Raw genomic sequence first — 27779 nt, forward strand, 5'->3', positions numbered from 1 at the left:
GCAGACATCTGCAGTTAACTAATAAAGGAATTCGAACCATGAGCGACTGTTCCTCCCACTGAAGGCTACGCTGCAGTTCTGATGGAGCGCTTGTCGCCATCGCTGGCCGTGGGGAGGCGAGCTAGCGGTTTGGAGCTTCCTGTACCCGGCTGACTCATGATCCAGAGCCGCTCTGTGGCCAGGACGTCGGCCTGTTGGCAGATGGCCCGGGGCAGGTCCTTAACCCCACAGTTCATGCCAGGTGTGAATGAGTTTTACTCCCAAAATAATTCCCAAAAGCAACGTTTCGCTGTTGGATTTGTGTCTATGGGTATGTAACAAAAAATAATACAATGACTCTGTATTGTAGGCCTATAAACCTCACCCATGGCTGGAGGAAACTGCACACATTCACGTGTATGCCATTTTGCGTTAACGTGTGCCGTTTTCAAACAGCGACGAAGATTAAGTGATCAGGCATGAAATAAAAGCGATTTCCCATTATGCAGGAACATTACCGTAAACCGACGTCAAACCAGCCCATGCATATTTCCAGGGCTGCTCCTATATTGTCTTAAACAGAGTCAACAGCAGATAACGACACAACACCGTCTCCTCCACAGTGCCTCCACTCCCCTAATAAGGGATGCGGCTGTGGGCGCGCGCCGCACATCCCCACATCCCAGCCTGAATTTCCCCAGCTGACGTCACGGGCTGATCTGGCTGCACTGGCCGCTCCGGACATAGTGTTGGAAAAATGCTGCTCTCGGTGCCGCCAAGGACAGGAATCAACCCCTATAACGGCTATACCAACAGAACCAGTAAAAAGGTAACGCGATGCGTTTTTTTTTAAACATGCGTCGGCCGATTTGAAGTAGAAGCGATAACCGATCTGGGTTTTTACTTGAGGCTGTGGAATTGGATGAGTGTGTGTGAGCTGCAGTGTCCTTGAAAGTGAAGCGTACAGGAAAATGAAGTGTGTGTGTGTCCGTGGCTTCACGCCGGATCGCGTACTGTACCTCTCCGGAGTGGGAACGGGCTCGGATGGCCGCGAATGCGTCCAAACTGGGACGCGGTGGTCCGGACGGTGGTTATTTACTGGGCTGTTTAAAGAAGGCACAGGACGGGTTTAACTTGCAAACTGTAATGTTGGTGGCTAACTGTGATGGGCTTGTTTAAAGGAAATCGTATAACATCAAAGCCAGTGTCTTTATTCAACTGAATACAATGAGGTATTATTTTGCATTTTCCAAGAAATGGATTTCGGGGAAAGTAGAATTAGTTTAACCAAGTTTGAGACATTCGCCCCACCCCTAAAATCTTACTACGATGACGGGAAACATTTGCTAGCAAATTGGATGCATGATAGAAAATCCTAAATTCGGCTGTGACAAACAATGTCCTGTTTACGTTTAATCCAGTTACAGAAGGCTTAAAAATACCACTGGAACTGGAACAACCACTGGACGATACCAACACCATGTAGTCTTTGAAAGGCTACAACTCCCACGTTAATGCGGTCAGGATGTAGGACGTAAACAAGGGTTGTTTAATGTTTTCTTAACCTTTTTCTTTAAGATAATATTGCATCACTGTGCATATGAAGGAAGTTGTGTATAAACCCTGTCACAAGCGATTTCGACAATACTCATTTTGTGATTGGAAGGGGGCGTCAATTGTACATTTTCAGATTTAAAGATTTAAAGTGTGACTCTAGGCTGTATTACAGAGCAGGTTTTACGGAAGTTGTGTGTAAAATAAGATCCTGCAATATTAGAGCAGCGGTGGACGCCCCAGCAAGGTCATCATCGCAGCTGATGACAGCAAACCAACTATGTGATCAATCTAGGATTCAGAACCTGTGGTCCTGTGTATGATTTCATCATTTATGGGATGAAGTGTGGGATGAGTTTGAGTGATGGTTTTGATATACAGTAGTGGACCTGCAGAAAGGACAATTTTTTTTGCAGATGCAGCTTCAGGCATTTACATCAACAATATTAACAATCTGAGGCACTAACAGAGATGATTGACCTCATGAAGCTGCTAGATTCACATCTCGCCGATGTAGTTCCCAGCAAGGAACCCTGAGGACGGACAGATGGACATTAACATGAATAATCACACTGCGCAACTCTCACAACATGAATTTGCAGATGTTTGAGAAGCAAAACCTAAGAGAGCCTCCATCACTGAGCTTAGCTGGGAGACGTGCTTCAGGTATAGCTCAGAGAACATTAACTGTTATGGTGTTTGCAGCATCTGTGCAACTATAACTGTGAGATATAGTGCCATTAACTCTATGGATGGTGACAACTGGACTAGTTATTCTCACACAAGACATTCCTAGCTGTGCTGGTATGAAATTTATGGTGAGAGGAAACAAACTGCCAAATTATTGTTAAAATGTATATTGTCCTACGTGGTCAGCCCAATTCATCTGCCTTAAATTGTGGTGAGGATCCAGTGAGGTTGTTGTAGGAATGTCCTGACACTTTGCTAAAAAGCCACAAATAACACCCCAAGGGGAAAAAATGGTTGGAAACTGTCACTGAATAAACAGCCAACTCATCATCCTGCTACATTAACAATGTCTTCTCCAAATCCACATTTTACTGAAGACAGTGTGACTGCTCTCAGCTAATCCAATTATAAAGATACCCAGAGAGGAACATGGAATTCTCAGTCATTAAAGGGACACGTATTGTTGTTACAGGAACAGAAAACACGCGTCCTCCTGGGCAGGGGACAAAGGATACACTCCTCGACTGTGTACAGAACACATCAGTGCCAGAGTGCTTGGAATCGGGATCTGAAATGTGGCCTGATCCATACTGCACACTTAGTAGGGATGTTGATCGCTCAGATTAATGATTAGGAATTCTTGGAATTCCCAACTCAGACAGGGCATTTATATCTGGAGGTGTCGGCAGCCGCAAACACAGTTTCTTTCTTTTCTCTCCTTTTGGAAGATGTTTGACAGGCATGACAGCTTGATAAGTGAGTAAGTCACACGGGGAGAGGGAGGTCTAGAAATCAGCAGCACAGCGTAACCGTCTGTACATTTTACCAAAACTGGGGAGGGGGGGGGGGGGGGGGGGGGGGAGACTTTATCTACTTGAAGGGATTCAGTGATTTTTTTTTCTTCCCCGTCATCACTCTTGTCTTCTTTTAACACTTTATTTCTGTGTTGTTAATCTCAGCATGTTTCATCGTATAAGACATGGAATATGGTCTAGTTTGTTCGGACTATTGAGACATGTCATGGCTACTTCCGGTTTCTCAGTTTGTTTTTTGCGTGATATTGGTTCGTGCCCATTTCTGAGTGGGAAATCAATTCATAAGATGGTGTGAGGCATTTTAGTCTATTTACCATCTCCTCAGGCCTTTTGCACAATCAGTGCATTCATCATTATCATCATCATCATCAATAGTCTTGCGCTGCAGCATTATTCTGTACATACAAGTTGTTTTAATGGGGATCAGCATTCAAAGATGTCAAGCATTTCAATAAGAATCTGTAGACTGTAGCACGTCCTATAAATAACGCTGTCTGCAGCTCATCGTATATCCACACTAATTGTTGCTTCAGACATTTTCACTCACTCTCTTATAACTCATCTCACACAGCAAAACTCACTCTTGTGACATTTGCTCTTTGACTTCACTAGTTTTTAACCAGTGCCGTTATTTAACAGCTCAAACCATGATGTGAATAATCAGTTATTTTGAAAAGTATATCCATGAAGGTCTTTGAAGGCTTCAACAGTCACACTACTGACTGGACTTTGTTTAAGCCGACTACATTGCAGCAGTATGTTTTGCTTTACTGAAACGATCGTAAAAAGTTGTGTAATTTGTAATTATCGACTAATTCAATAAATATAACACAGTTATCCTTTAATGTTTTTCCAGTTAAAGGTTGAACCTGGTACTGTCCTAGTTGATGTGTAGTTCTGGTTCTGGAGCTGTAGAGAGCTCAGGACCTGAGGAGATTGGGTACCCTTCTTCAGAACCTCAGTAAGCAAGAATGAAAAGAAGACAGTCATACAACACTGTTGTTATCATACCACGGCCGATTCAGAAGTGGCTGCAGAAACCTCACACACGTTTGTTGCCGTGGAGAGGTTCTTTAACTGAGTCAGGTAGAGGCCAAGGTGTTGTGGAAAAAATGTAGCGTATTTATATTGATTTGTTTTTTTGTCGACTGGCATCAGAGGCTGACGGACTGCTACGCCGTCTGAGAACGTGGGTATAAATCTTGGATATAGTATGGCTCTGAACTCTGAGCAATATTTGGACACAATGAGACTCGTGTTGAGAATTTCAGAATAAAATTTCTAAGGACAAACAGGAAGAGCATGAATAGAATGCCCTTGGGTAGAGTTGGACAAGGGCTCAGGTCTGAGGGCCTAAGTGCTAATCCAAAGTGCTCACATTTACTTCAGAAAATGATTCAATTTTCAAGGGGAGAGAAAATACCAGAACGTGGGATAAGATTGCAGTATAACGATAACATACAGCGTGCACTGTCAAAGTAGCTTATGTTCTTATTAGGCTTATTAGATGGTTTTGCATGATGGAGTCGAGTTGCAGCTCACCTTGAGTTGGACAGATGGGTGGGTGGGGAGGTGCGTTTCAGTCATCACATTTTCTTATGCTGAGGCAAAGCGAGCTGATTCTAGAATTCCTAATGAGACAGTACCTTCCCAGCACATGAGAGGGATTAGCGCTGGAGGCTAACAAGCTCAGACCCCAATTTGACAAGCTTTCATAGAGGAGTGGAGAAAGAAGTAGATGAGTATTGTATGAAGAACTTGACTATATTCCAATGTCTAGAGCTTTAGTACCTAAATGGGAATAAAGCTTCTACGAATTGGAATGATTTCTGAATAATTTTTCAAATATAATTATTTCTTTTTTAAATGATGGTTCCCAGTTTGAAAACAAAGGACAGCAACAACCAAATGTTTGGAATGAGAGACAATGGTAGAGGCTATTTTAAGTGGGTTTTCAGAGTCCACAGAAACGGACGTAAATGTCTGGTTCAGTTTCTGCTAAAATTGATATGATTGCATCAGGGGGCAAATTAATAATCATGTAAGCCAGAGCCAAACATGAAAGTGAGGAACATTTGAAATCGAAACTTAGGCAGTTGAGATCACACCACGAAAACTAGGAAACGTGTTGGAGGTGATGTTTCTGTGCTCTTTCGTTTTCAGTTCACACTTTCTCACCTTCACCCTTTCACTACTTTGAGGAGGCAATGATACGACTTTGAGAGAAGACACCCGACATGCTAGAGCTACCCTTCTCCCCTCATAAATGTGTCCGGTTCTTGACTCAAACATAACGCCAGTTATCCCCTCGAAGTGCGCCTCCCCGATTTCAAATCCCTGTGACAAAAACCTGTGGTTCTGAGGCCCGTGGGTCTGAGGCCTTCGTTAAACTGCCCTATTGTTCCCTGTCTGTGGTCTAAATTTCTCAGGGCTGTCTAATGAAATACTCCATCCCTGTCTGCTCCTGTGACTGATGAGGAGTTAATTAGAACAGTAAGCAGATCCTTGCCAAAGAGAGGGGGGAGACCCAGGCTCCTGCCAGTCATACACATGAGAACAGTCAGGAGAGCTTTGAGTATACTGGTCCTTCCTTCATCTTAAGATTAGAATCAGAAACCCATCTAAGGTGTTTGGGAAGGCAGGTGATTTGGAATTATAGAAGTATATTTTTATACAATCTGGGGTCAGATTGTTTTTTTTTTAAGGTTTCTAGTATTTTACTGAAACTTGTGAATTGTTTACATGGAAATCTATTAGAGTGAACCCATAACTCTTTATGTACGGTTAGTGTATGTTTTTTACAGCACTGAATTCTCCTGATCTTGAGTCTCTAATACGGTCTGTTGTGATCTTTTTTAGCAGGCGTATGTGTCCTCCACCCAACAGATGGCACCACCCAGTCCCAACACCACTGCCAGCAGCAGCAATGGGAGCAGCAGTGGAGGTGACCAGCTAAGCAAGACCAACCTCTACATCCGTGGACTCCACCCAGGGACCACAGACCAAGACTTGGTTAAACTTTGTCAGCCGTGAGTGTCATGATGATTTAAGATACAGTAAATGTTTTATTTAAGCTATATGATGTAATTTGACAAGTTGGTGGTAAAGAGCACTGCAAACAGAACAAAGATTTTATCACTTCCAGTGGTAGAATCTACCTTTACTGTGGTGGGTTCTGACTCAGGGCATCCTAACCTCAATCTGCTCACATGGGAAAGAAACGTACCTTTAGGAGGTCCGTCCAAAGTGGTGGCCCTTTCTCTACGAGTGTGACCGTCTTAATTTCATTAATATAAAGTTTATGTTGGCGCCTTGTTGGTTTTCAGACGAATTGTGTGTTTTTAAATTCAGAGGCTCCGTCACGCCAACGAGGCCTTTAGCTGGGACGACTCCGTTGTGGAACGAAAGGCTATAGCATGCAGTAACTTGTGTTAAAGTCAACAGGGGTTTGGGTTTCAAACAAAGCTCTTTTTGCTTGGCAGCCCTAAGCCCTTCCAACAAGTAGGCATGACTGCGCCTCCCCTAAACCTCCCTCTGCCTCCCCCTTGATTGCGCCTCCCCTAAACCTCCCTTTATCCCCCTCCCTATGCCTTGATTCCTTTTATGGAGAGAAACCGAGGGAGGGGTCTGACAACAACCCCCTGCAGTTTCTTTCCCAGCCCAGGAACCCTTAAGAATTCCCTTCATCAGAGTATTATAGCCATACATTTAATAGATATTCAAATATCATTTATGATTATATAGCCATATACATGGCATCCTTCTTGTCTTACATAGCCAACCACATGATGTGCCCCTTTGTAATGACAAAGGTTTCACTCAGGACCCTGGGAAGCTGTATTTATGTTGAAAATGTTCATCAGAAGCTGGTGTATTAAAGGAACCGTCCAATTCTTTTGTAGATTTTAGTGAGCAGTTCCAGAAGATGCTGATATTATTACTATAGAAGAGAGAAGAGAAGAGAAGAGAAGAGACTATTTGGTTTTAATTGCCTCAGATTTTTTATTGGCAAAGGTTAAAATGGGTTGAATTTGAGAGGCAACAATGTGTTGAGAGGCAGAGCTAGAGAGAGAAGTGAAAGGTGGAGAGAGAGGCCCTCTCACTCGTTTGCAACAGCCTGGAATGGCTTGGATGAGGCTGCCTGGCCCTACAGGAAACACCAAACCCAGGGGGAAAGAGAAAAGCAAACAAGCGCAACAGCTGGGAGGGAGGGAGAGAGAGAGGGAGGGGAGGAAGGGAGGGAGGTAGAGAGAGGGAGGGAGAGAGAGAAGGAGAGAGGGAGGGAGAGAGGGAGGTAAAGAGGGAGGGAGGGAGGTAGAGAAAGGGAGGGAGGGAGAGAAGGAGAGAGGGAGGTAAAGAGAGGGAGGGAGGGAGGTAGAGAAAGGGAGGGAGGGAGAGAAGAAGAGGGAGGGTGGGAGGGAGAGAAGGAGAGGGAGAGAGAGTGAAACAGAAAGAGGGAGTGGGAGGAGAGTCGGAGGAAGAGTGAGTAGGGAAGAGAGGGGGATTGAGAGAGGGAAGGATGGTGGTGGAGGTTGAAGTGAGAGTAAGGGAGGCAGAGAGCTGTATGTACATCAGGTGTATTTGAGGATACAGCAGCAGTTGGTTAATTACTTGTACGGTAAACAAAGGAGATTTGACAACATTCTGTTTTATTCCTCAAAAAATTGTACATCAAGATCACAAAACGTGATCCATAGAATGCAATGGCTCACACAACTCTGTGCACTCCCCCCCCCCCCCAAACCCTGTCAACATGAGTGCCAATTCCCCATGGTGACATAACACTCAGGCCCTGCCCATACACCCCAGGCCTGGCGGGCCGTCCCTTGGCCCCTGGTTCACCATGACCTCAGCCACGCTCACACATGCCCCATGCACACTGCATTCCTCCCGCTGAAGTGTATAGGAGGGAATGAGTTTAGAAACGCAACATAAAACCAGGAGCCATGCGTCAGATCAGAGCTAATGCAGATATATGCCAGTATACCACAGGTATTCCATGAGTCAATTGTTGAACTGAATTCAGGACCTAAAGTGCTCTTTCTGTAACGTGCTGTGACTGATCTAATGACTGTGATCAAGGCGTTGTCAACAGTGTTTACAGCACAAAGAATATTAGATTAACGGACTGAAAGTGCTAATGTTGTTTTTTTTTTTATTGTTGGTTTTCACAATTGTTGCTTGTGAAAAGTCCTCTAAAGCACGACTTGCACTATGCTGAATGTTTGTCAGTGGTGCTGTGCCGGTGGGCATTAGGACCCAGCAGAGGGAGGCTGTAAGAATTGTGGAGCCCATCCAGTGCAGCACAGGGCAGACAAGGAGAACTCTCAGGTTACACTGCAAGCACATGCCAGGAGAAAGGAGGCCTCCCTCCCCTTTTCTCTCTCTTTCTCTCTCTGCCCCCCCATCCTCCCTCTTTCTGTCTGTCTCTTTCCCATCCTCCCTCTTTCTCCATTCCCCAGGGAGCTTGAGCCCTGCATCTATTTAGCAGACACGCATGCAGAGCCCAGACTGTATATCTCTTATATCTCAGTACCCACACGGCGCTGGCTTCCTTCTAGATATGCCAAGCTGTGCACACACAATGGCACCCATTCTTTCAAAGCCACACACTTGCTGCATTACCACGGCCACAGTACGCACCTCACACAAAGGATGCTGGGACGCCGGGCTGGTGTTCCGTGGATGAGCGGCCGTCTGCCGATACCTCGGTCCAGATTTATGGCCGCACGCCGCTTATTCGGGGAGCGGGTTTACAGCGTTCTGCTCTTACTGTGACATTACCACCGACTACAGCTGCTCCGCGTCTAACCCAGGAGACTGTACACATGCATTCCTTGTGTGTTCTTGTGAAAGCACTGAGCAGGACACAGATGTCTTTTGGGCTTTTGCTTAGATATGGAAAGATCGTGTCCACCAAGGCCATCCTGGACAAGACCACCAACAAGTGCAAAGGTAAGAGGTCACTGGGTCTTTCATGTGTGCGTGGGCTCTTCAGAGAGATCGGTCCGTTTGATCTGCAGCAGGTGCGCGTGATGTAACAGCACTGGAACAGGCATATCTGCTGGCTCGGGCCTGCGATTGTGTCCGTGTGTTTGGAGACTTGGTCAAACATGACTCTGTGTCTATATGTGGCACAGTTTGTAGTCAACATTAGGAGTTTTCTGTCATGCTGATGTATGCTGCTTTCTTAAATAATGTAAATGAAGACTTCTTACAGCTAAAGATAAATGTAAAAAAAAGTAAAGAATTAAGATCTAAGTTGAGAGTAAAGTAAAGATCTAAGTTGTTGGGTACATATCAGATATATAACCCTCTTGTGTCTTTGTGAATATTCATCTGTAGGCTATGGCTTTGTGGACTTTGACAGTCCAGCATCTGCGCAAAAGGCTGTGATGGCGTTGAAAGCCAGTGGAGTTCAAGCTCAGATGGCAAAGGTGAGAGGTCGCGACCCTGTGTGTGGCGTCCATGAAGCCTCTGCTGCCATCACACCCCTGCACTGCCGTGGAAGGGGGTACTGGTAGAAACTTCTGGAAACGTGTGGGCTTTGAATAGACTCCTTTTGTTTTAACATTCGAACATGACATGACTGTTTAGTCTTTGGACTGTCTTGGGAACTGATAAACACACGAGAAACAGTTATTCTTTACCTAAAATAGTGGCTGAAGCAGGCAGGCTGAATAGGAGGGCGTGGGGGTGTGGGCGGTGACACACTCTCGAGGGGGGGGGGGGGGGGGGGGGGTGGCCTGCGTGTGTGGGTGCTGGAGCGTGGAGGTAACGTCACGGTCCCCATCAGCCTCCAGCCCAGCACCGAGCCCACCTCCCCCAGGAATGACTTGGGAGAGCTGGAGAGTCCTTCACCCACACTCGCACAAAGAGCCTGTGTGTTTCACTCTCGCACGTCTCCTCTCCGTCTCGCCAGCGCTGTCTCGCGGCCTCTCTCCTGCCCCCTCTCTCTCTCTCTCCTCTTCCTCGCTCTTAGCTGAGTCAGTGTCTGAGCAGCTCGGCAGGCGAAGGTTCTGGCCTGCTGCACTGCCGGCCCAGTCCAAAGGCCCCGGGCCAGGCACACAGCCGCGCTTCGTCACCCCTGCTTTTACCAGCGCTTTACAGACATCAAGGGCGTCTTTTTTTATTTCCCGTGTAAGGTTACTGTGTGAAGGACACCTGATCTCAGACCAGCCTGTAAGTGTAGTTTTACCCCTCTCGTTCACACCAGAACATGAAGCCCGATTGCTTTCCCTCCACTCCAGGCTTAATTACAGCCAGATCTGACTTTTAGTGGCATGACCTATTTAGAAGCTCCTCTGTTTATATGGAGGCTGCTGTAGGCGTTTCCTACACTTATTTAACGCGTGTGAGAGTGCTCAAGTGATGAGATCAGTACGAAAAATCACCTTCACTGCAGGTCACTGCAATTATGCATGCATTATTCATGACATGGAGATGAAGTGGTAATGGATTTGCAGATATTTAATCTCATCTGCACTGATGAATATGCAAAATGGCTACGGGGTGAATTGCAGGTTCGTTATCTCCAGTTCGTCTTTATGATCCTTTGAATTTGTTTTCAGCACGTGACACCATGATTGCTGGAATGATGACAGAATGAATTTAAATACCATGGCATAACCTAAAGCTTTGGAAATTCATCTGGCCAAATGTCAGTAGGAATAGAGCTCCTGCTACAGTATAATATGAAGATATGGGTAATTGGCTCAGGGCATACAAACCCCAACCTTGCAGTTACTGTCCTTACACTACTATATAAATTTTATGCTGTAGGCTGTCATACCGCAGGACATGGGACTAATTAGGATCTGTATATTGTAATAAGTTGACAACTTGAACATCTTTAAGCCAGTTATTTTGACACATTTTACCATGGAAAATAAATAGCTTCTTAAGCTATACATCACCATATAATGATTTGGACTTCCATTAAGGCTGCCATGAAAAAAAAAAAATTTAATACACACCCATTCTGGCGCCTTTGTTGGGTGTGTTTGTTGTCTTTTCTTCACTTGAGGAGAGTGTGGGTGCTGGAGTGGGGACTCCCTGTCTCACTCTGTAGTCCTGTCAGAGAGCTCAGAGATCAGACTACCACAGTGGCACAGGACGTTTCGCAAGCCTGCAGCTGTCGGGCAGAACCGTCGCGCCGTTCGCAACGGGCGCGAGCCGAGCCGCCTTCACGGCTAAACCTCATGAGGAGCGGAAGTGAACATCCATTCTATCGCTCTCTCTCTCTCTCTCTCTCTCTCTCTCTCTCTCTCTCTCTCTCTCTCTCTCTGCAGCAACAGGAACAGGACCCTACCAACCTCTACATCTCCAACCTGCCCCTGAGCATGGACGAGCAGGAACTGGAGGTCATGCTGAAGCCTTTCAGTCAGGTCATCTCCACACGCATCCTGCGTGACGCCAACGGAACCAGCCGGGGCGTGGGCTTCGCCAGGTACGGCCCGCCGGCCCGAGAACTCCCTCCAGCGGAGGAAAAAAAACGAAACCTCTGAAATAAAACCACGCCTCGCATTAATGATCTGGACCAGTGTGTCAGTATTTGACATGTCTGACATTTCTGACAGGATGGAGTCAACAGAGAAGTGTGAGGCTGTCATTCAGCATTTCAATGGCAAATACATCAAGACTCCGCCTGGAGTGGCAGGTACACCACTCAGAACCCTTTAAAATTCTACACATTTGCAAATGAATGGCGTCTGAAATGTGACTGGATCTTCATCTCAGCCATGATAATGCATTAACAAAATCTAAGTTCTGAAACATTTTAAATATTGGCGATGGAGAGAAGTGAACATCGATATTTAGCTCTCCTTAAGAGTGGCCCTTCATAGATGCATGCAGAAGCTCAATGTGACAGAAATGGACCAGCAGGACTATTATACTTCCATCCATCCATCCATCCATCCATCCATCCATCTATCCATACATACATTGTCCTCTGCTTATCCGGGTCCGGGTCGCGGGGGCAGTAGCCTAAGCAAAGAGGTCCAGGTTTCTCAGGCCTTTACACTGTTTTTGAGCGTACCATAAGAGAGGTAAGAGTGATGTTCATGAGAGGTTACCACAGAGGAAGAATCAGTCCTCCATCTCCAGTGATGTTCCCCTGCTCTCTTGCACTCGAACATTGTTGTGTGGACAGAAGAGACGAAACCTTCTGGTAAATATACACCATCTTGCGTGCTAACATGAGAACGTCCTAAGCGAAAGGTGGAGGGGGTTCAGTAGTGTGGCACTCCGTTGCCGCCTGAGGGCCTAGACAACTTGCCGTCACTGAGGAACCAATGAATTGCAGGTTCCGTCAGAAAAGCCCTTGGCAGCATTATCTGGGGAACTGTGTATGATTTAAAATTCAAAAGAGGCTGGGTCATACAACGTGATGGTACTCCAAAATATAGGAATAAATCAAGCAGAAGAAATACAGTAGTAAAAATATTTTTGGTGTATAACTCACTGTATGAAGTTCGAGTTTACATGAGTAAGATTGAACTTCTTTAATCTGAAGGATTATTTATCCTATCAAATGACTGTGGACAGTACAACAAACAAGAACAGAAACTCTTCTTAAACACACATTTCTCTCTCAAGTATGTCCTGTTACAAGCCCACCTTGGAAAATCAGTGTGTAGGAAGTAAGTAATAAAAGGTACGACGCTAAAATTGTCGAACAAATTCTATAAGAATATAAATCCGCTTATATTACAGATAACACAATATGTGAATGATTAATAAACAAGCAATAAACAATTTAAAAAATCTAATTAGCAAAAAAGTTAGAATCACTGTTCCTTCGTCATTTTGTTTTTATTTACGAAAGTTTTGGAATGTTGTTGAATATTGTAGAAAGAGGAGTAGGACTAGCCAGAGATATAAGACTGGGGCTCTGTGTGGGACCCAGGGAAGATAATTAATCTGGGAAGGTCTACACACCTCTGCACATGCGTGCTGCACAAGTCTTAGTAGGCATGTATGTAGGTGTTGAAGAGCAAAAAGGAAGAGCTGATAATGCATTATGGGTAGACTGGCCCAGGAGCAATGCTAGCCCTCGCAGTTTTACTGGCCCACACAAAACATTTCACTGTAGGCTTTGCAGAGATTGTGGTGTTCCATCCACCATCTAGAATGCTTCTCCTCAGGATCAGTCATCTCATACGTGACAGCCAAGTTGCTGTCCTTATCCATCTGAATGACAACCGGTTTGTTCTTTCTCTGTTCTGGGTGCTCAGACAGTAGCAGATATCCTACCTTGAGCTCATGGACCACAACCTGTTTGTCATAGTGGAGCTTCTGATGCCATTTGGTCGTAGCAGAGCAGCTGCGGCTGTGAAAACCATACAGTGATGTCATTTGAGTGTGCTGCAGGTGTACCAGTGGTAGATGTCGAACGCTGAGCCACAATTCAACAAGATATCAACCGGCAGGTCAACGGCTACGTCCCTTGTGCCAGAGAGAAGTGAGAAACCCCTGTTCTTGAATGGATTCTGGAGTTCTAAGCAAGTTGAACCTGGGGCACACACTCGTCACCGCTAGTCCCAGACATGTACCTAGCTAGTTGGTCTTTCACTGTCCTATTAGGTTACTCGACCATACAATGGACGTTGTACACTGACGTGAAATGACTGGGTGTTGTGCAGCGCATACAGGTCTCCTCAGCTCCTAGCAGGCCACACAGCTGTTTCATCAAACCCAACTCAAACTACTTGCCATGGTCAGTGTGAATTGATTAGGGAACGCTGTGGTGCCGGAAGTGTTACTCAAAAACACACATTGACACATTGATCTTTCAAAAACAGATGAGCATAGCATGTGATCAACTTCAACTTCCCATAGATGTGATTGGCAGCTCTGTGATGTTAGCTGTAATTCTTTGGAAAGGCAGTGTAGCGTGGTAGCACAGATGCGATGTGTGTATGTTCAGTGGAGTTGGAGATCCCAGAGTTTCACGTGGTAGACATTTAGAGCCAAACTTGTGTATGTCATGAGGCATATATGGCCAACAGCAGATTTCACAGTGTGCCTCAGTGTGCCCCAAATGTTCCCAAAACCCATTACCATGCAGGGCTTTCACTGTAGTAGCTATATGCTCGCCAGGGAGAACAACGTAATAAAGACGTATTTGAATGTTAAGTGTGTAATCCTCCATTTTGAATAGACAGTTTGAGGAATTAACGGCAGTGTGTTCTCACAGCAGCAGGCAAATACTTTAAAGTCCCCCAATGCGGCCAGTGTCTGTCCTGCTTCACCCAAGCTCTAACTGTCCAGAGAGCATCATCAGCCTCCTGGTGGTCCTGCTATTTCTGAGTGTAAATGAGCGAGCACAGCTGGGCAGATATCAGGGAACCTGCCCGTCATCCCTCTTCTCACCAGTAGATGGGGTGTGTAAAACGCACTAAACGGCATGCGCTTCTTTTTGAGGGCTAGCCGCTTTAGACATGGTGTCTGCATTAGCGTGTTTCTTGCCTCTTTTTTTCCCCCCAAATCTTTTTTATAGCGTTTCCTCCAAACAAGACTGAGTCAGTGCAGCTGTTGCAGAGCACAGCGAGGGCCGTGTCGTTCTGAGAGAGAGAACAGGCAGCTCCCCCTCCCTCATGGCAGCGATGGGCGCATATAAATGAGAAAAGTTACTTGCCTTATTTGTAAATGATTGTGTAGTCCTATACACTCAGTTCCAGTATCCACTGGCCCAATCTACGAGTTGAGTTGATTGACTGTTGATTTTACAGAGATTCAACAAAAGCTTTATTGTCTGTGACGATCATGAAGGTGGTACTAGCAAGGGAGTTTGTCTCACGGACCAAACAATGGCCCAGAGTTCATGGACGAATGTGGGCTGTTTTTAAGTCATAGCACTCTTTTTGCTCTTGAATTTTAACAAGCGCAGAAGGTATGTAGTTCTGTAGGGCATCCAAGAAGGACAGACACGACACAGGATTCTGCAACAGGGAATATATCCTGTCAAAGCATCTGCGAGTACAACCGTGCAGATGTGCGCACCTCCGTGGTGGTTCTGGGTGTTGGCCATTGGACATGATCCAGATTCTTTGCATCAGGCTGTAGCCTCTGGCTCAAAACAACATGTTCAGGAAAAGTTACAATAACTGGTGTGCGTTGAAGGAAATAGGGGCTGGTTGGGGAATATCCCTGGTGTCTTGGATCATGTTGTTCCTGGTAGTCAGAGCAGCCATAACAGTCTGAAAATTGATGGGGAAAATGATGATGCTTTTCCATACCTCTCTTCGTCCTATATAAAAATGCCTCTCTGTGTACACATCAGTGACGAGCTATCACAGTGTTGCTTTACCTGTTTAAATTCTAGTCCAAGGACTTTCAGCTCCACAGAAAGTTCTTTCGACACTTTGAAGAACTCAGGAGACATACTTTACTTTGTCAGCAGCGTGGCTGACGGTACCTCAGTTCTGACCGAAGATGACTGGCCCCTGCACGTGCCCTCTTGTATGCTATGGACAGGGGATTGAAGAACTAGATCTAGACCAGCAATAAGGAGCCAAAATAGTTCCAAGGCAATGGCATGCTCACGATAAGAAATTAAGAAACAAGTTGTGACTTAAGCTATATACATTTCTAGTGGCTCTTTAAGACATTCAGGGCCTTGTCTTTCCACAAAATTGATAATGAAAACATTAGAGTCTTGCAAGACTTTGGCCTTCTTTGCTTCCAGTATAACAGAATTATGTGCAAAGTAGAGCATCACCACTTAGCCCTGTGAGCACCAGTCCTGCTTACCACAGGAACAACGTCCTTCGTCTTTGTGATCAACAGGAGCTCCACACTGCAAGAGCTCGGCTGCTGCATGACCCTCGTAGTATTACCTTGGTCACCCGGAGAGTTTGCGTTATTCACGGCTGCCTCATTAACTGGATTAACATCTACAGGGGAATCATCTGTTGCGTCAAAAACCAACATGCCTCCCAGCTAGTTGGATTAACGCTAATGCTAGTTGTAATTTTTCAAAAACATTATAGTGGGGAATGCATCTGTAAGTGCAAACTGCAGAAAGAGTGTCCACCCCTTGTCTCTGTAATGTTCATGTTAACCACCATCATAGTTATGTCAGCTTAAGAAAATCAACACGAGTAATGAAAGTACACCCACTGCCACCAGCTCTAAAATTTTAGGACAAATTGTCTAAAGCTATGCATCCTCTTAAAGATTATACTATTCTTGAATATTTGAATATTTATTGGAAATAAATACTAACATTTATAATAAACAGTTTCTGATCTTAAATCTTACACTCTTACAGTTAAAGCCAATAGGAGAAGCTCCATTAGATAAAGGGTTCACATATTTGTCCATTTGTTGCCTTGATATTTTAAAATAATTTGCTCAATAAATTTGACACTGTCAAATGTTTAATAGAATCCTTATTGTTCGGAATATTATGACTTACACTCTAAAAGCCATTAATGCAGACAAAGCATTTAGAGACTTTGTCTGACAAATTTAAATGATGAAAATCTTTCACACCTTATCTGTCATCATTTTTGTGAATGCTCCTACTAATGTTCCTACTGGGTCTTTGTCTAGTGCCTACAGAACCGCTGCTGTGCAAATTTGCAGACGGAGGTCAGAAGAAGCGTCAGAACCAGGGCAAGTACCTTCACAACGGCCGCCTGTGGACCAGAGATGGGGAGATGGTAAGATCTTCCAAGGAAGGGTTTCTTTTCACGAATGCACTTCATGCAAAAGCGTCCTCCCTGTGGTGGCAAATCCATCGGTGTACCACTAACAGAACCGCCCTCGCCGTCTCTCTCGTTACAGGGTGGAATGACGCTGACCTATGACCCCACTCCTGGCCTACAGAACGGGTGAGTTCGGCAGCTCCAAATGTTAATTTTACTATTGTGTGGTTTGTGAGGTGCTATTAAATTATTTGCCCCTGGTCCAAAATGGTGTCTGGGCCTTCAGGTTCTACTCCTCCCCCTACTGCATCACCCCCAACAGGATGATCACGCAGACCTCCATCTCTCCATACATGCATTCTCCAGTGTCTGCGTACCAGGTCAGAACCGTCTCCACACCGGGGGGGTTCGTACCCCCAGTAGTGTTCACAGTCCTCGGGCTGCTCTGGCTGCATGTGTGCGGATGCAGGGACGGTACTCTCACTCTCACAGCTATCTTTACCCTGCACGTGTTCATCAGATCTGGACTACATTAACAACAACCCCATTCTTCCCTGTACCGCAGGTGCACAACCCATCATGGATGCATCACCAGTCATACCTCATGCAGCCAACGGTAAGTTATTTAATCATAGCACCTATATCTGTATCACCAATATATGGTCCACGTGTGCCTTCCTTTTGTTGCTACACACACTCTCTCTGTGTGTTTGTATGTGTGTGTGTGTGTGTGTGTCCTGAGCACAGGGTGCAGTGTTAACACCCACGATGGATCACACCTTGTCCATCCAGCCCGCAGCAATGATGGGGCCTCTCGCCCAGCAGCTCAGTCATCTGTCCCTGGGTAGCACTGGCACGGTTTGTCCCGCCGTACAGACAGGCACGAACACACACACACACGGCGTCTGATGGAAAAACCTGGAGTATTTGCAATAACAATTACCGCCCTGCTCTCTTGTGTTTTCAGTATATACCTGCTAACACAGCTATGCAGGGGTCTTACATACCCCAGTACACCCAAGTGCCTCCTGCTGGTGTCTCTGTTGAGGTAAGGCCACATCATCAGCACGAAAGGTCATTTCAAAATGGATCCGCTGCTCACAGAATAACACACTGCCCACAATCTGCAGGAGAGCAGCGTCCAACAGCAGCAGGTTGCCATAGAGACGCCCACGGAGCATGCAGCTTACACCTACCAGCATGGCAAATAAAGTGGAGGTGGGTGTGACATTGGTGTCCCAGTTCTTTAGATTGTACGTTTTTCCGTCTATGGTTATTAGCGATTCTAGCTATCAGTTTTTAATTCCCGTTTAGGTTTGAGCTTTTGTTTATTTGCACTTCTAGCTAGTGGCATTGGTTCCTGTAGTTCAGTAGTAGTCTGGCTCAAGGGTATCTTGAATTCTGTGCCAACTAGTCATTCTGTGAACTGATGCAAAGCACTTTGTAAGTGGCTGTGGATAAGAGCGTCTGCTAAATGCCCTAAATGGTGTGAAGGCTCCGAACACAGCTGAGGTTGGCACTCCAGCCGTTCTACCATTCAAAAGCTTCTCGGTGACACTGCGTATGCAACACATGCCGGTTTTAGCCAGCATGTCAGAGGTGTCTGAATCTCACCGCAACATAATCCCCAATTCACGCAGTGAGGGTTTTCTTCCATCGTGTAATGGAAAGGTTATTGAATGTTTAAAAATCTTAAGACTGCAATAAATGTGTGTTTCAAGCGTGTAGTCACAATATCGCTCCCTCTTTGCATATCTCGTTATATCTCTCTCTCAGTGGATCTCTGCGGGGGAATCGGCGGACGGGGTCTTTGCTGTGGGACATCTGCCTGCAGAGACTCCTTTTTGTGCTGCTCTGGACCTCAAAGGAGTAGGCATTGCTGAAGAGGACCAAAGGATCCTGTCTCTTTGTCGATGAAAGGAAATTGGACATTTGAACATACTGGTGATTCTTTCAGGAGTGGGAAGAGCACGCAGTGGAAAGCTTAACCTTCTGTGGCAGCAGAAAAAACAAATCCCAGGATGAAGGATGCTATGGACTACAAAAGCTCAAAAGGAGAGCGGTGCAAAGCATCCAAATGCGTACTCGCTCTCTCTCTGTCTGTCTCTGTCTCCCACTCTGTCACTCACACACACACACACACACACACACACACACACACACACACACACACACACACACACAGAGTCAATCTCGTACATAGAAACACTTATTTTTCTGCAGCCAAAATATGACTTTATTTTCTCAATTTCTCTGGACAACCAGAATGATTCAGACACCTCCACATCATTTTAGAAATCTTATTCGTGTGTGTTGCCATTGCGTTGTTTTTAAAATCCCTTTTATTTTTGTTTCACTTTAAAATATTTCAACAGCTTTTTTAACTCTATTGTAGAGGTAGACTTTTTTGTACATAGAAAAGATGTTTTTTTTTTGCAAAGGTTTTGCTGCATTTTTTTATTAAATATTAAAGGAATGGTCTTAAAGGAATTTAAATGCTGAGCAGACTGCTTGGGAGTGACTGTAAAGCGGTCATCTGTTTCTCTGCAAAAAAAAAAAAAAAAGAAAAACAAATGTTGACAACCAACTAAGGTTCACATCACCCAGCAGTGACATGACTTGACTTTACTTATAGTTGCTACTTATGATTAAGGTCAGAGCCTCAGTTCATTAATACTGTTTTGCCTCTGTCCCTAAAATGCTGCTTTATCTCAAAATTGAGGTCATAGTCTTTGAGATTTTTTTAATTTAAAATTTAAAGTCTTTTTCAAAAAATTGACAGATTTTGTAGAAAATTTTCCTGACATTATTAAATGCCAAATGGCTCATGGTCATCTTTGTACCCTGTTTTTTTAAAACCAGTACAGCACCGCTTTTCATTTTTAACTTTAAACCATATAAAGATTTCACAAAGTTGAATCTATGACAACTGAACGATTTAAAAGACACTTAAGTCACCTTATCTTAAGAGTTCAATTGATATACAATTTAATTAAACGTGCTGTAGACATGACTACAGGACTGCTGCTGTCTGAATATGAAACATCGGCACCAACGTATTGACGTGGAGCTGAAGAGATCTCACCAGGCAACAACGGTGTAGGTGGTTCGTTTTTCATGCCAGTAGATGGAACGGACATGATGTTCAATACTTGCTAGCAGGTGAGTGTGTTTTAGAACATACATCCTATCCAGTTTTCTCCACTCAAGTAACTCAACCATTTGGATAACTCCAACAAAGCAACTTGTATCTGGGCATCCACGTACAAGTTTAGGCTAGGTTGTAATTATTCTGGAAGTGTCCCTATTTGAAAAAACTTCTCAACCAGCCCTAAATATCGCCTAGTCTGTAAAGCTGGTGTTCACACTAATGTGGATTTTTTTTGGCTTCAGTGAAACAAATGCACTGCACACACACAAACGAACAAACACCAAGCACTGTACAGCAGGCTCCAATCCAGTACACGCAGTGTCAGTTTTATTTCCAGGAAGACTAGATCTACGTACAAAACAATAATAAAAGGTACAAAATGCGTATTAAATATGTCTTCAATTAAACTGTGTAGACAATGTATGTACAATAATCGTAAATTTAATGGGAGCAAATCTAGAAAGAATTGCTAGTTTGTAAATATAGTATACTTAAAGACGGAGGCAAGTGTCCTCAGGTGTCAATATAAAAAGAGAGGAAACTACACGCTGGTCTGCATGGGAGTTGTACACATGTTGAGTTGGCATAACTTCAAGGACTTTAAATCCTGCTGACTGCATATCTACAGACATACTAATTCACTGCTTAGACCATCTTACCATGCAGCAAAAATAACCCACAGGCCTGTTAGTTGCTTGTGTGGAATCTGACCCAGACGAATCCTTCTACAGCGGTACCAAACAGAAGTTGCCTTATTAAAGGAGAAATACTGAAGTCAAAACTGCAGCGCAATAAGAGCACCGGCCCTATGAAGAAAGGTCAACCAGGGTAGCGCAGTGGCACATGCACTCAAACGCTCTGTGTACAACACAGACATGTCCACAATACACTTCCCTCTATGATGACGACTTCTGCAGGTTTTTGTTGCGTTACCTTTTGATAGACAAAGGATTGTCAGATTGAGGGTAGAACAGTTATTGGTCCCACATAGGCAGAATACAAGTTTGCCATGTTTAAATGCCAATCAAAAGAGGAAAAAAAAAAAACCTGAACACACTAAAAATTCAGATTTTATATAAGAGTTGAAACAAACAGAGAATGACATTAGAAATTTAGAGTGGTATTTTTATGACTTTCATGGATGGCACTGGACAAGGGGGGGAAAAAACTATAAAAATGTTGCAGAGAAACTGTGACTGAGACGGACGAAGCATGTTGAAGTATTGAAGTAGCGTATAGCGGGACACGGCGGGGCTTCTGAGGGAGACCAGTACTGTAGGAGCCTCAGGCTTCAGCAGTCAGTCCAGTGGCAGTGAGCTGAGCACCAGTGAGATGGAGCGGTGGACGTGTAGAAGGCACCACGCCGTGATGTTCCTCGCCCGCCTCGATCCTGCCCTACAGCAGAACGCTGCGGTCCTCATACCCAGGAGTGTCCGCGGTACAAGGTTCCCCATCACAGAAGTCTCTGGTTCAAAATCTCCCACACCATTCGCCTCCGGAAATACGGCATGTGTTTCTGTAGGGGGTTGTGGTGAGGCACAGGGCAGAAAGGACATGAGGAGTCAGATCACGCACCATAACGGCAGCGGATTCTTCCATGCTGTGCTGAGCGCGCTCACCTGTGTAAATGTGATTGGCTTGTCTTTGGTGATGTATTCAGCATATTTGCATGTGAACATTCCACAGTCACTACCATTCATCTGCTGTGGGATCTCCTGCAGGGTGGAAAAATGGAACGTCCACTTGCTCGAAGCACTGAATGATGGACCTGTTACTCTAAAATGTGCCCCATACACCACTGCATTTACTGGGGACCTCATATTCTAAAATATACTGGGGCATGTACCAATATATCAAATTCAACTTTAACAGAATATGACTTCATGAAGGCAACACTGCTAATAGCCGTGTCACATGAAGAGTGCAATTCGTTTCTTACTCCAGTACATAAAATATTAACTTTATACTGTTATTGCTACATGTCTATGGAATTCATTTTCAAAAACACAATACTCTTGTAGAGACTCACGTTGCGTTTTTTACTTTGAAGTGTCCAGTCTGAGGTGTCCAGGTCTCTGCTTCTCTTGTCTTTACTTTCTTGTTTCAAATAATCTCTACGAGAGACGTGCAGAGGGTCTTTATTTAAAGCTAATGAAACCGCACAAGGCTAAATCATGGGATCAGGTCGTTAGTGAGCCAGGCTACACCTGGTCTTCAGCAGGACTTACAGTAGAACCCTACACGCCTCGTCATTGCTTCTTCCCATGGAGTCGAAATACATGATGCTCTTCTTGCGGAGATCCACCACCTGAGGGCGCCAGAGACAGGAAACACACAACTGTCAGCGTCCCTTAATCCCAACCAAATCACTAATCACCATTCGGTGTCTCAAACATAAAACCGTACTTCAACCGATCCAGTCAGTGAAGCGGTCCAACAAACGCAACCTGGACCGAGACCGCGGGTTTGTGCGCGTCTGCACCGCCGCTGTAACTTACAGAGAGGCACCAGTGCACGCCCAGGTGGACCGGCACCAGGATGATGTCCACAGAGAAGATGTCCACCTTCTTGGTCCAGCGGCGCACGGCCGAGTAGCCGGAGCTGCGCAGCTTGGGGAAGAAGAAGGTGTTGAAGGTGTAGACGGAGGGCAGGTGTTGTGCCTTGCTGCGCTCCACCAGCAGGTTCATGTAGAAGTTTATCACCTGGGGGGGTTTGTTTAGCAGTTTTGTGGCTTAGCATAAGAATCGAGAAGATCACAGAATTTAATAATACTATCTTGCATTTCACAGTCCAAGTAATTTTTGTTTGTCAGATTAGCGCAGTTAAGACTATTACTGCTTTCAGCCAGGAGGGAAATGTGAATATGTGTGTAGATAAGTCTACAGTAATGTACTCTTCCTCTTGTTTTTTACAGTAGTTCTAGACAAAGATGTTTCAAGGCCAGTAAACCACGACACTCAATTTTATTTTTGTTACTTTTAAATAACATTTTGAAGTAATGAAAAGCTTGCATATGAATCTTACAGATCATGGTGAATGATCTGGTGTCTGTCGAGCTAGCCAGTGAAGGCAGTATCATGTGTGTACATTTCTGCTAGATGTTATTTGAAGCGTTTTCAGCCTTTAACAAGTGTCTCGGCTTTCAAGAATCCACAATGTTACAAGCTGTTTAATTTTCAGCATTCATTCTCAAAAGATCTTAACTGTAAATAATATTGGCCGTTCTGTAATTTTCATCCGATTCTCAAAAAACAAAACAAAAATCTATGCTGAACAAAGTCAGGCCCCAAGCTGAATTGCTGACATCTGACCCCATCTGCAGTAACGGTCAGTCAGGATTATGAACAGTAACGTGGGGTGGGGGGGCTACCGTTACACTCACCTCGTCGTTGAGCCAGTTCAGGTGGCTGAGGGTCTGCAGGTCTTTCCGGGTGATGGTGAGGCGGAAGCCTTCACTGAGCACATCATCCTGGCTGCCTGCTCGCAATGCTCTGTTCACTTCCTTCTCCATAGCCTACACACACACACACAAAACACAACAAAAGTATTTTCCCCAAGAACAACTCATGACCATAAAGTCATCTACATTATTCAAAACACTTTTCACTGTTTCACTGGCTCTTATATTTAACGAATCAAACACCTCTTAGATCACATCAAAGAGTTGTACTAGGATTAGTGGAGTTTGTCTTGTTTTGTCTCATGTAGGTGACGGGCTGTCCGTGGCGCAGACAGGCGCGCTCAGCTGCCATTCACCTCACTCAGCTCAGGGAACTCCTGCTCCTCCGAGGAGCGCTCTTTCTCCTCAGTGACCGGCGCCAATGGGACCTCCTTCTCCAGAGGAACGCGTACGTGTAGCTCCACACCAGCTGGACCAGTCTGACCCTCACCAGTCAAACGCTGGTTTACCACGATGTGCCAAGCAGAAATAAAACAGAAGGTGAGGGGTAGAGGACACTCGTGGAGAGAGAGAGAGGACGCGGGTCAGGAAACGGAGGAGCTCAACTCACCTGGCGCAAGAGCAGAGACGTCAGAGCCTCCTGCTCTTCAATTAGCCTCCGCCTCTCACGCGCGCGGGAGTCGTACAGGCTGGTCCTGCGCAGGGGCACACGCGCAATCACACACACACACACAGGCAGGCAGTTCACGACTCCAGGCCAAGTCAGATAACGTAAAACATCAGTAAAGGTAAAAGGACAGCGGTAGGAGAAATGGTCGTGAAAGGCGGAAGATGAAATACGATACACTCACAGTTCTTTGATCCAAAGTTCAGCTTGGAAACACGGGACGCTGCAGAGGCAAGGAAAGGACGACTGTTAGCACGATAAACTTGTGGGACAGCAGGCGAGTCCTAGCTGCCGGGAACTGCGCACAGGTTTGGTAGAGCTTCACCGTGGAACAGATGAGAGATCAGTCTGGAGTCATGTGCACCAACAAAGGCAGCAAGTCCAACTTGGTACGTTCTGATGCGTTATTTGATTAGCTAGAATTAAACCTTATTGGAAACCGTTTTTTTGTATCCATCCATCACTTACCTTGAGTTCTCAGGCCTTATACCCTGCTGCTCCTTCACAAAGATGACGGAATCTCCATCGTGAGCTGCAGACGATACGCCAAATCAAGTTTGCGTCATTCAAACCTTCCAGTAAAGGCTCGTAAACACGCAGCTCTAGCTACGGCGAAGACCCCTCTATGGATTTCTGCTCAAGTACCAGAACGCCCACCTGATGACTGCGTGTCCTGAGAGGAAGCGTCCTGAAGAGCACCGGGTGAGGGAGCGGAGCGAACCGCTCCCGTCGACCTCCCGGAGTCTGGCTCGCCGTCGCGGCCCCAGGAGTGGGGCTCGGGCCCGTTGGACAGGGGCCCGGGGCTGGGCAGGGTGCTGGAGGTGTGGGGACTCGGAGGAAGGCTGGACGTGTTGAAGGAGGATTCACCCACACCAGAGCCTGCTGGGGAGTCGCACAGCCTGCGGCTGGACGTCAGGAAACTGGAGCTGTCGGTGCAGAAATGCAACCAAAAGGCCTTAAATACCAACATTTCACACCAATATGAAGGTTTTCAATCGTTCAGCTCAATGCATCTAGTACGTAATTTAATACAGAGAAAGGAATTAGATGAGGTAAAATGTGATTGGACACTCACAAATCCCTGTGCGATCGAATGCCTGGGAGAGAGCTGCCATCGTGGAAGAGTGACGAGTGGCCACCAGACACCAGGGACAGAAGCTGCTGGTAGACCTCCTTCTCCTCCTCACGCACCGACTGGAGTCAATCAGGGGGGCTGGGGTCAGTGCACAATAGACGGTACAGAAGCAGAGAGTGTAGCCAACACCTGGTTTTAGTGGGTGGACGGGAACTGGGAGGTCGGACCTCTTGCGCAGTGCAGCGAGACTGAACTCTGCAATGACGGCCTGAGCTGCCGTGTGAAGGACTTCGCACCACCCGGATAGGGAAGCTCTTCTCATACATGCTGGTGAGAGAGGCGCTGCTCGGCCCAGGGGTAGAGATCCGGCTGGGGACAAAGACAAAATAACAATGCATCACATTCATTTCTCCATCTGCCCTTAAAAAAAAGTTTGGGACAGTAATTGTAGGAGGATTATAAAATGTATGCTCACACATTTCCATTCTCTTAAGCAAGGATAAAAGATAAGTAGTGTTGCGCACGTAATCAGTCCATTTAAATCAACTTTAAATGTAAGCAGGACCTCTCAGAATAGCACTCATTTTATAGCACTTATTTATAAGGTAGCATGTAACAAACCTGCCATTACTTAATTGAACTGACATTAACCCAGGCATTTCCATTCTATAACAACCCACAAACTGCTGAACTGGTCAGCACTGCATTTATAATGATCTACAAGTTATGTGATTACAATTTTGCCTTTGATCACATTAGGTTTGCCAGTTAAGCTGCAAACATACATACAATTTATGTAGACACTCTTATTTATATTGTACTGTTAGTGTCCATTATAAAGTGATATGAGAGGGCACGTAATAAGTGTAGCCGCCTGCAGGAAGCGGACAGTGAAGTAGACACACCTGGGTGATGGGTGTGGCCTATGGTGCAGGTATCGTCCGAGGCGGGGCAAAGGGCAGGCTTTAACAGCACAGGCATGGGCCATACTGACAGAGTGGCCATTGGTCTTGTGCTGCTCGTCGAGCGGACGTTTTGTGCAGACCTTCCGTCTACTGACCTTCGAAATAGTCACAGACTGCTCGGTCCTTAAAGAGTCTGCGAGAACAAACATTAGAAACTCCGCTGAAGCCTGACGAAAGGTGCAGCGAGTACTGAAAGAGAAGGAAGGCCGTGCTGGTCTCGTAACCTGACTTAACGATGGTCTTCCACTCCACAGCAGTTGAGGGAACCGCGAATGTGTCCTCAAATGTCTCGGGTGATCTTTCTACAAACTGTCAAAATGACATGTCAGCAGATGCCTCCCCCCCCCCCCAAAAAAAAGCAACCAAAACAAAGATTTCTCCCAAAGTTCAAAGTTTGAGAATACCGAGTTACCTTGCGTTCAGTCCACGCACACTGTGATGTGTGGGTTGTGGAGGGGAGTGCTGTATCTGTTGGAGGAGGTGCTGGGAGCATGCTCTTCAGAGTCGGACTCACGCTGCTACGCACCCACGAGGCCACAGTAGAGCCATGGTTCTTCATTCCTTCAGCAGCATTCTTCATTGTACCCATAAAATCTCCTAAGGAATAACCAAGGAGTCAATGTACCCAAGTGTGGACAAATATCCCAGCTGCTTGATATCTCGATATATAGTGAATATAGTCAGTCACTTACCCATTCTAAATTTCTTGACAGCTCTGTCCTCTTCTTGATCAATTGCATCCCCATCTTCTAAACTGTGAACGTTTGTGATGCACATATTTAAACTCAGGAAATTAACCAAAGTCTATATTGCGCTTTAATCAACCAATTAAACACTGGTTTCCATTTTGACAACAATCAATACTCATTAGCCCACTGCACAAGTTTTGTTTCCCATCTTGCAGTTGTTTCACTGCTAAATATACGTGTAAACTTTAAACTATCTGAATGCACTCGCATGTTTTACTCACCAGTGTGACGGTCTTTTCCTGCGAGCGGACCCGTCCTGGTGAGCTCTAACGTCGCCGGGGTGGTCACCCTCAGCCGGCTCTCCGTTGCGAAGATGTGCAATTCCGCTTCCAATCCATTCATAGAACTTATTAAACATGTTTAGAGGAAAAAACAAACTAACCTAAAGTCACAAAAAGCCCTCAGCTCAGCTAACGAGCCTAGCTAACGTGGTTGTTGCGAGTCTGCCTGCCAGCGCAGTCCCACACACACACACACAACTCCCGCCCGTCGTTCGCATGCTAGTGAGTTAGCCGGCTAGCCGTCTGGTTTATACTGATAGGACAGTTAACCAGGTTAGCCCGCTAGCTAGCTATCAAACCTTCAGCAACCTATCGACTATACAGCTAACGGGCTAGTTAGCCCACCAGCTAACTAGCTCGAGATGCTAATAGACGCTAGAAGTGTGTCCCGATATTTTGTGTCTCAGCTGTGGTTAAATAAGAGCAAATCTTCCTAGGGTGCTGGTATTGGTGACTGTTTTTTTTAACTCGGTCGAACATCTCAGAAGGCGCGAGTATAAAACACTCTCGGTGAAGAACCGAGTGCGTAAAGTTGCTTCCACGATAACCTCTCCCGCTTCTTCCTCATTTAAAACCACAACATGGCCGAACTTCACGTCGCAAAGTGGAGCGTTTTGGTTGGCTAAAGCGCCCGGGCGTGCGTCACCGTCACGCAGTGTTCTCGACGGTGAGTGGTCGGTCAGCTCGGAAACGCCGTGTCTGTATTCATAGGCTGCCGCTTTAAATTTCCATTGAACGAAGCACTCATAGGTCCTCCTTTTTTGTTCAATTGACGGACATAACCATTAAACCACATCT

General features: G+C 45.5%; 2 protein-coding genes across 3 annotated transcripts; one reads left to right on the plus strand and one right to left on the minus strand.

Annotated features, from left to right (window-relative positions):
- Positions 1–587: 587 nt before the first annotated feature.
- Positions 588–19267, plus strand: rbms2b (RNA binding motif, single stranded interacting protein 2b). 2 transcript variants are annotated; one of them, XM_076984203.1, is made up of 14 exons: positions 588–808; positions 5901–6067; positions 8935–8993; positions 9384–9475; positions 11330–11487; positions 11618–11697; positions 16599–16708; positions 16833–16879; positions 16980–17073; positions 17259–17309; positions 17441–17551; positions 17661–17741; positions 17824–17911; positions 18470–19267. In XM_076984203.1, the coding sequence occupies exons 1-13, from the start codon at positions 737–739 to the stop codon at positions 17902–17904; spliced, it is 1203 nt and encodes a 400-aa protein (XP_076840318.1). In that variant the 5' UTR covers positions 588–736; the 3' UTR covers positions 17905–17911; positions 18470–19267. The 2 variants fall into 2 exon arrangements, with proteins under 2 accessions (XP_076840318.1, XP_076840317.1); XM_076984202.1 differs by having other exon boundaries at positions 591–808; positions 5898–6067.
- An 877-nt stretch (positions 19268–20144) lies between these two features.
- Positions 20145–27604, minus strand: senp1 (SUMO specific peptidase 1). The gene is made up of 18 exons (XM_076984051.1): positions 26922–27604; positions 26644–26705; positions 26364–26548; positions 26176–26260; positions 25892–26084; positions 25214–25355; positions 24987–25105; positions 24569–24837; positions 24380–24443; positions 24096–24134; positions 23855–23939; positions 23601–23744; positions 23227–23358; positions 22343–22546; positions 22073–22152; positions 21874–21958; positions 21464–21559; positions 20145–21360 (listed from the first exon to the last, which is right to left on the minus strand). Exons 1-18 carry the CDS (start codon positions 27056–27058, stop codon positions 21298–21300), a joined length of 2184 nt encoding a protein of 727 aa, XP_076840166.1. The 5' UTR covers positions 27059–27604; the 3' UTR covers positions 20145–21297.
- Positions 27605–27779: the final 175 nt, after the last annotated feature.

The sequence above is a fragment of the Brachyhypopomus gauderio genome, chromosome 21 (genome assembly GCF_052324685.1).
Source record: "Brachyhypopomus gauderio isolate BG-103 chromosome 21, BGAUD_0.2, whole genome shotgun sequence".
Classification (NCBI taxonomy): Eukaryota; Metazoa; Chordata; class Actinopteri; order Gymnotiformes; family Hypopomidae; genus Brachyhypopomus; species Brachyhypopomus gauderio.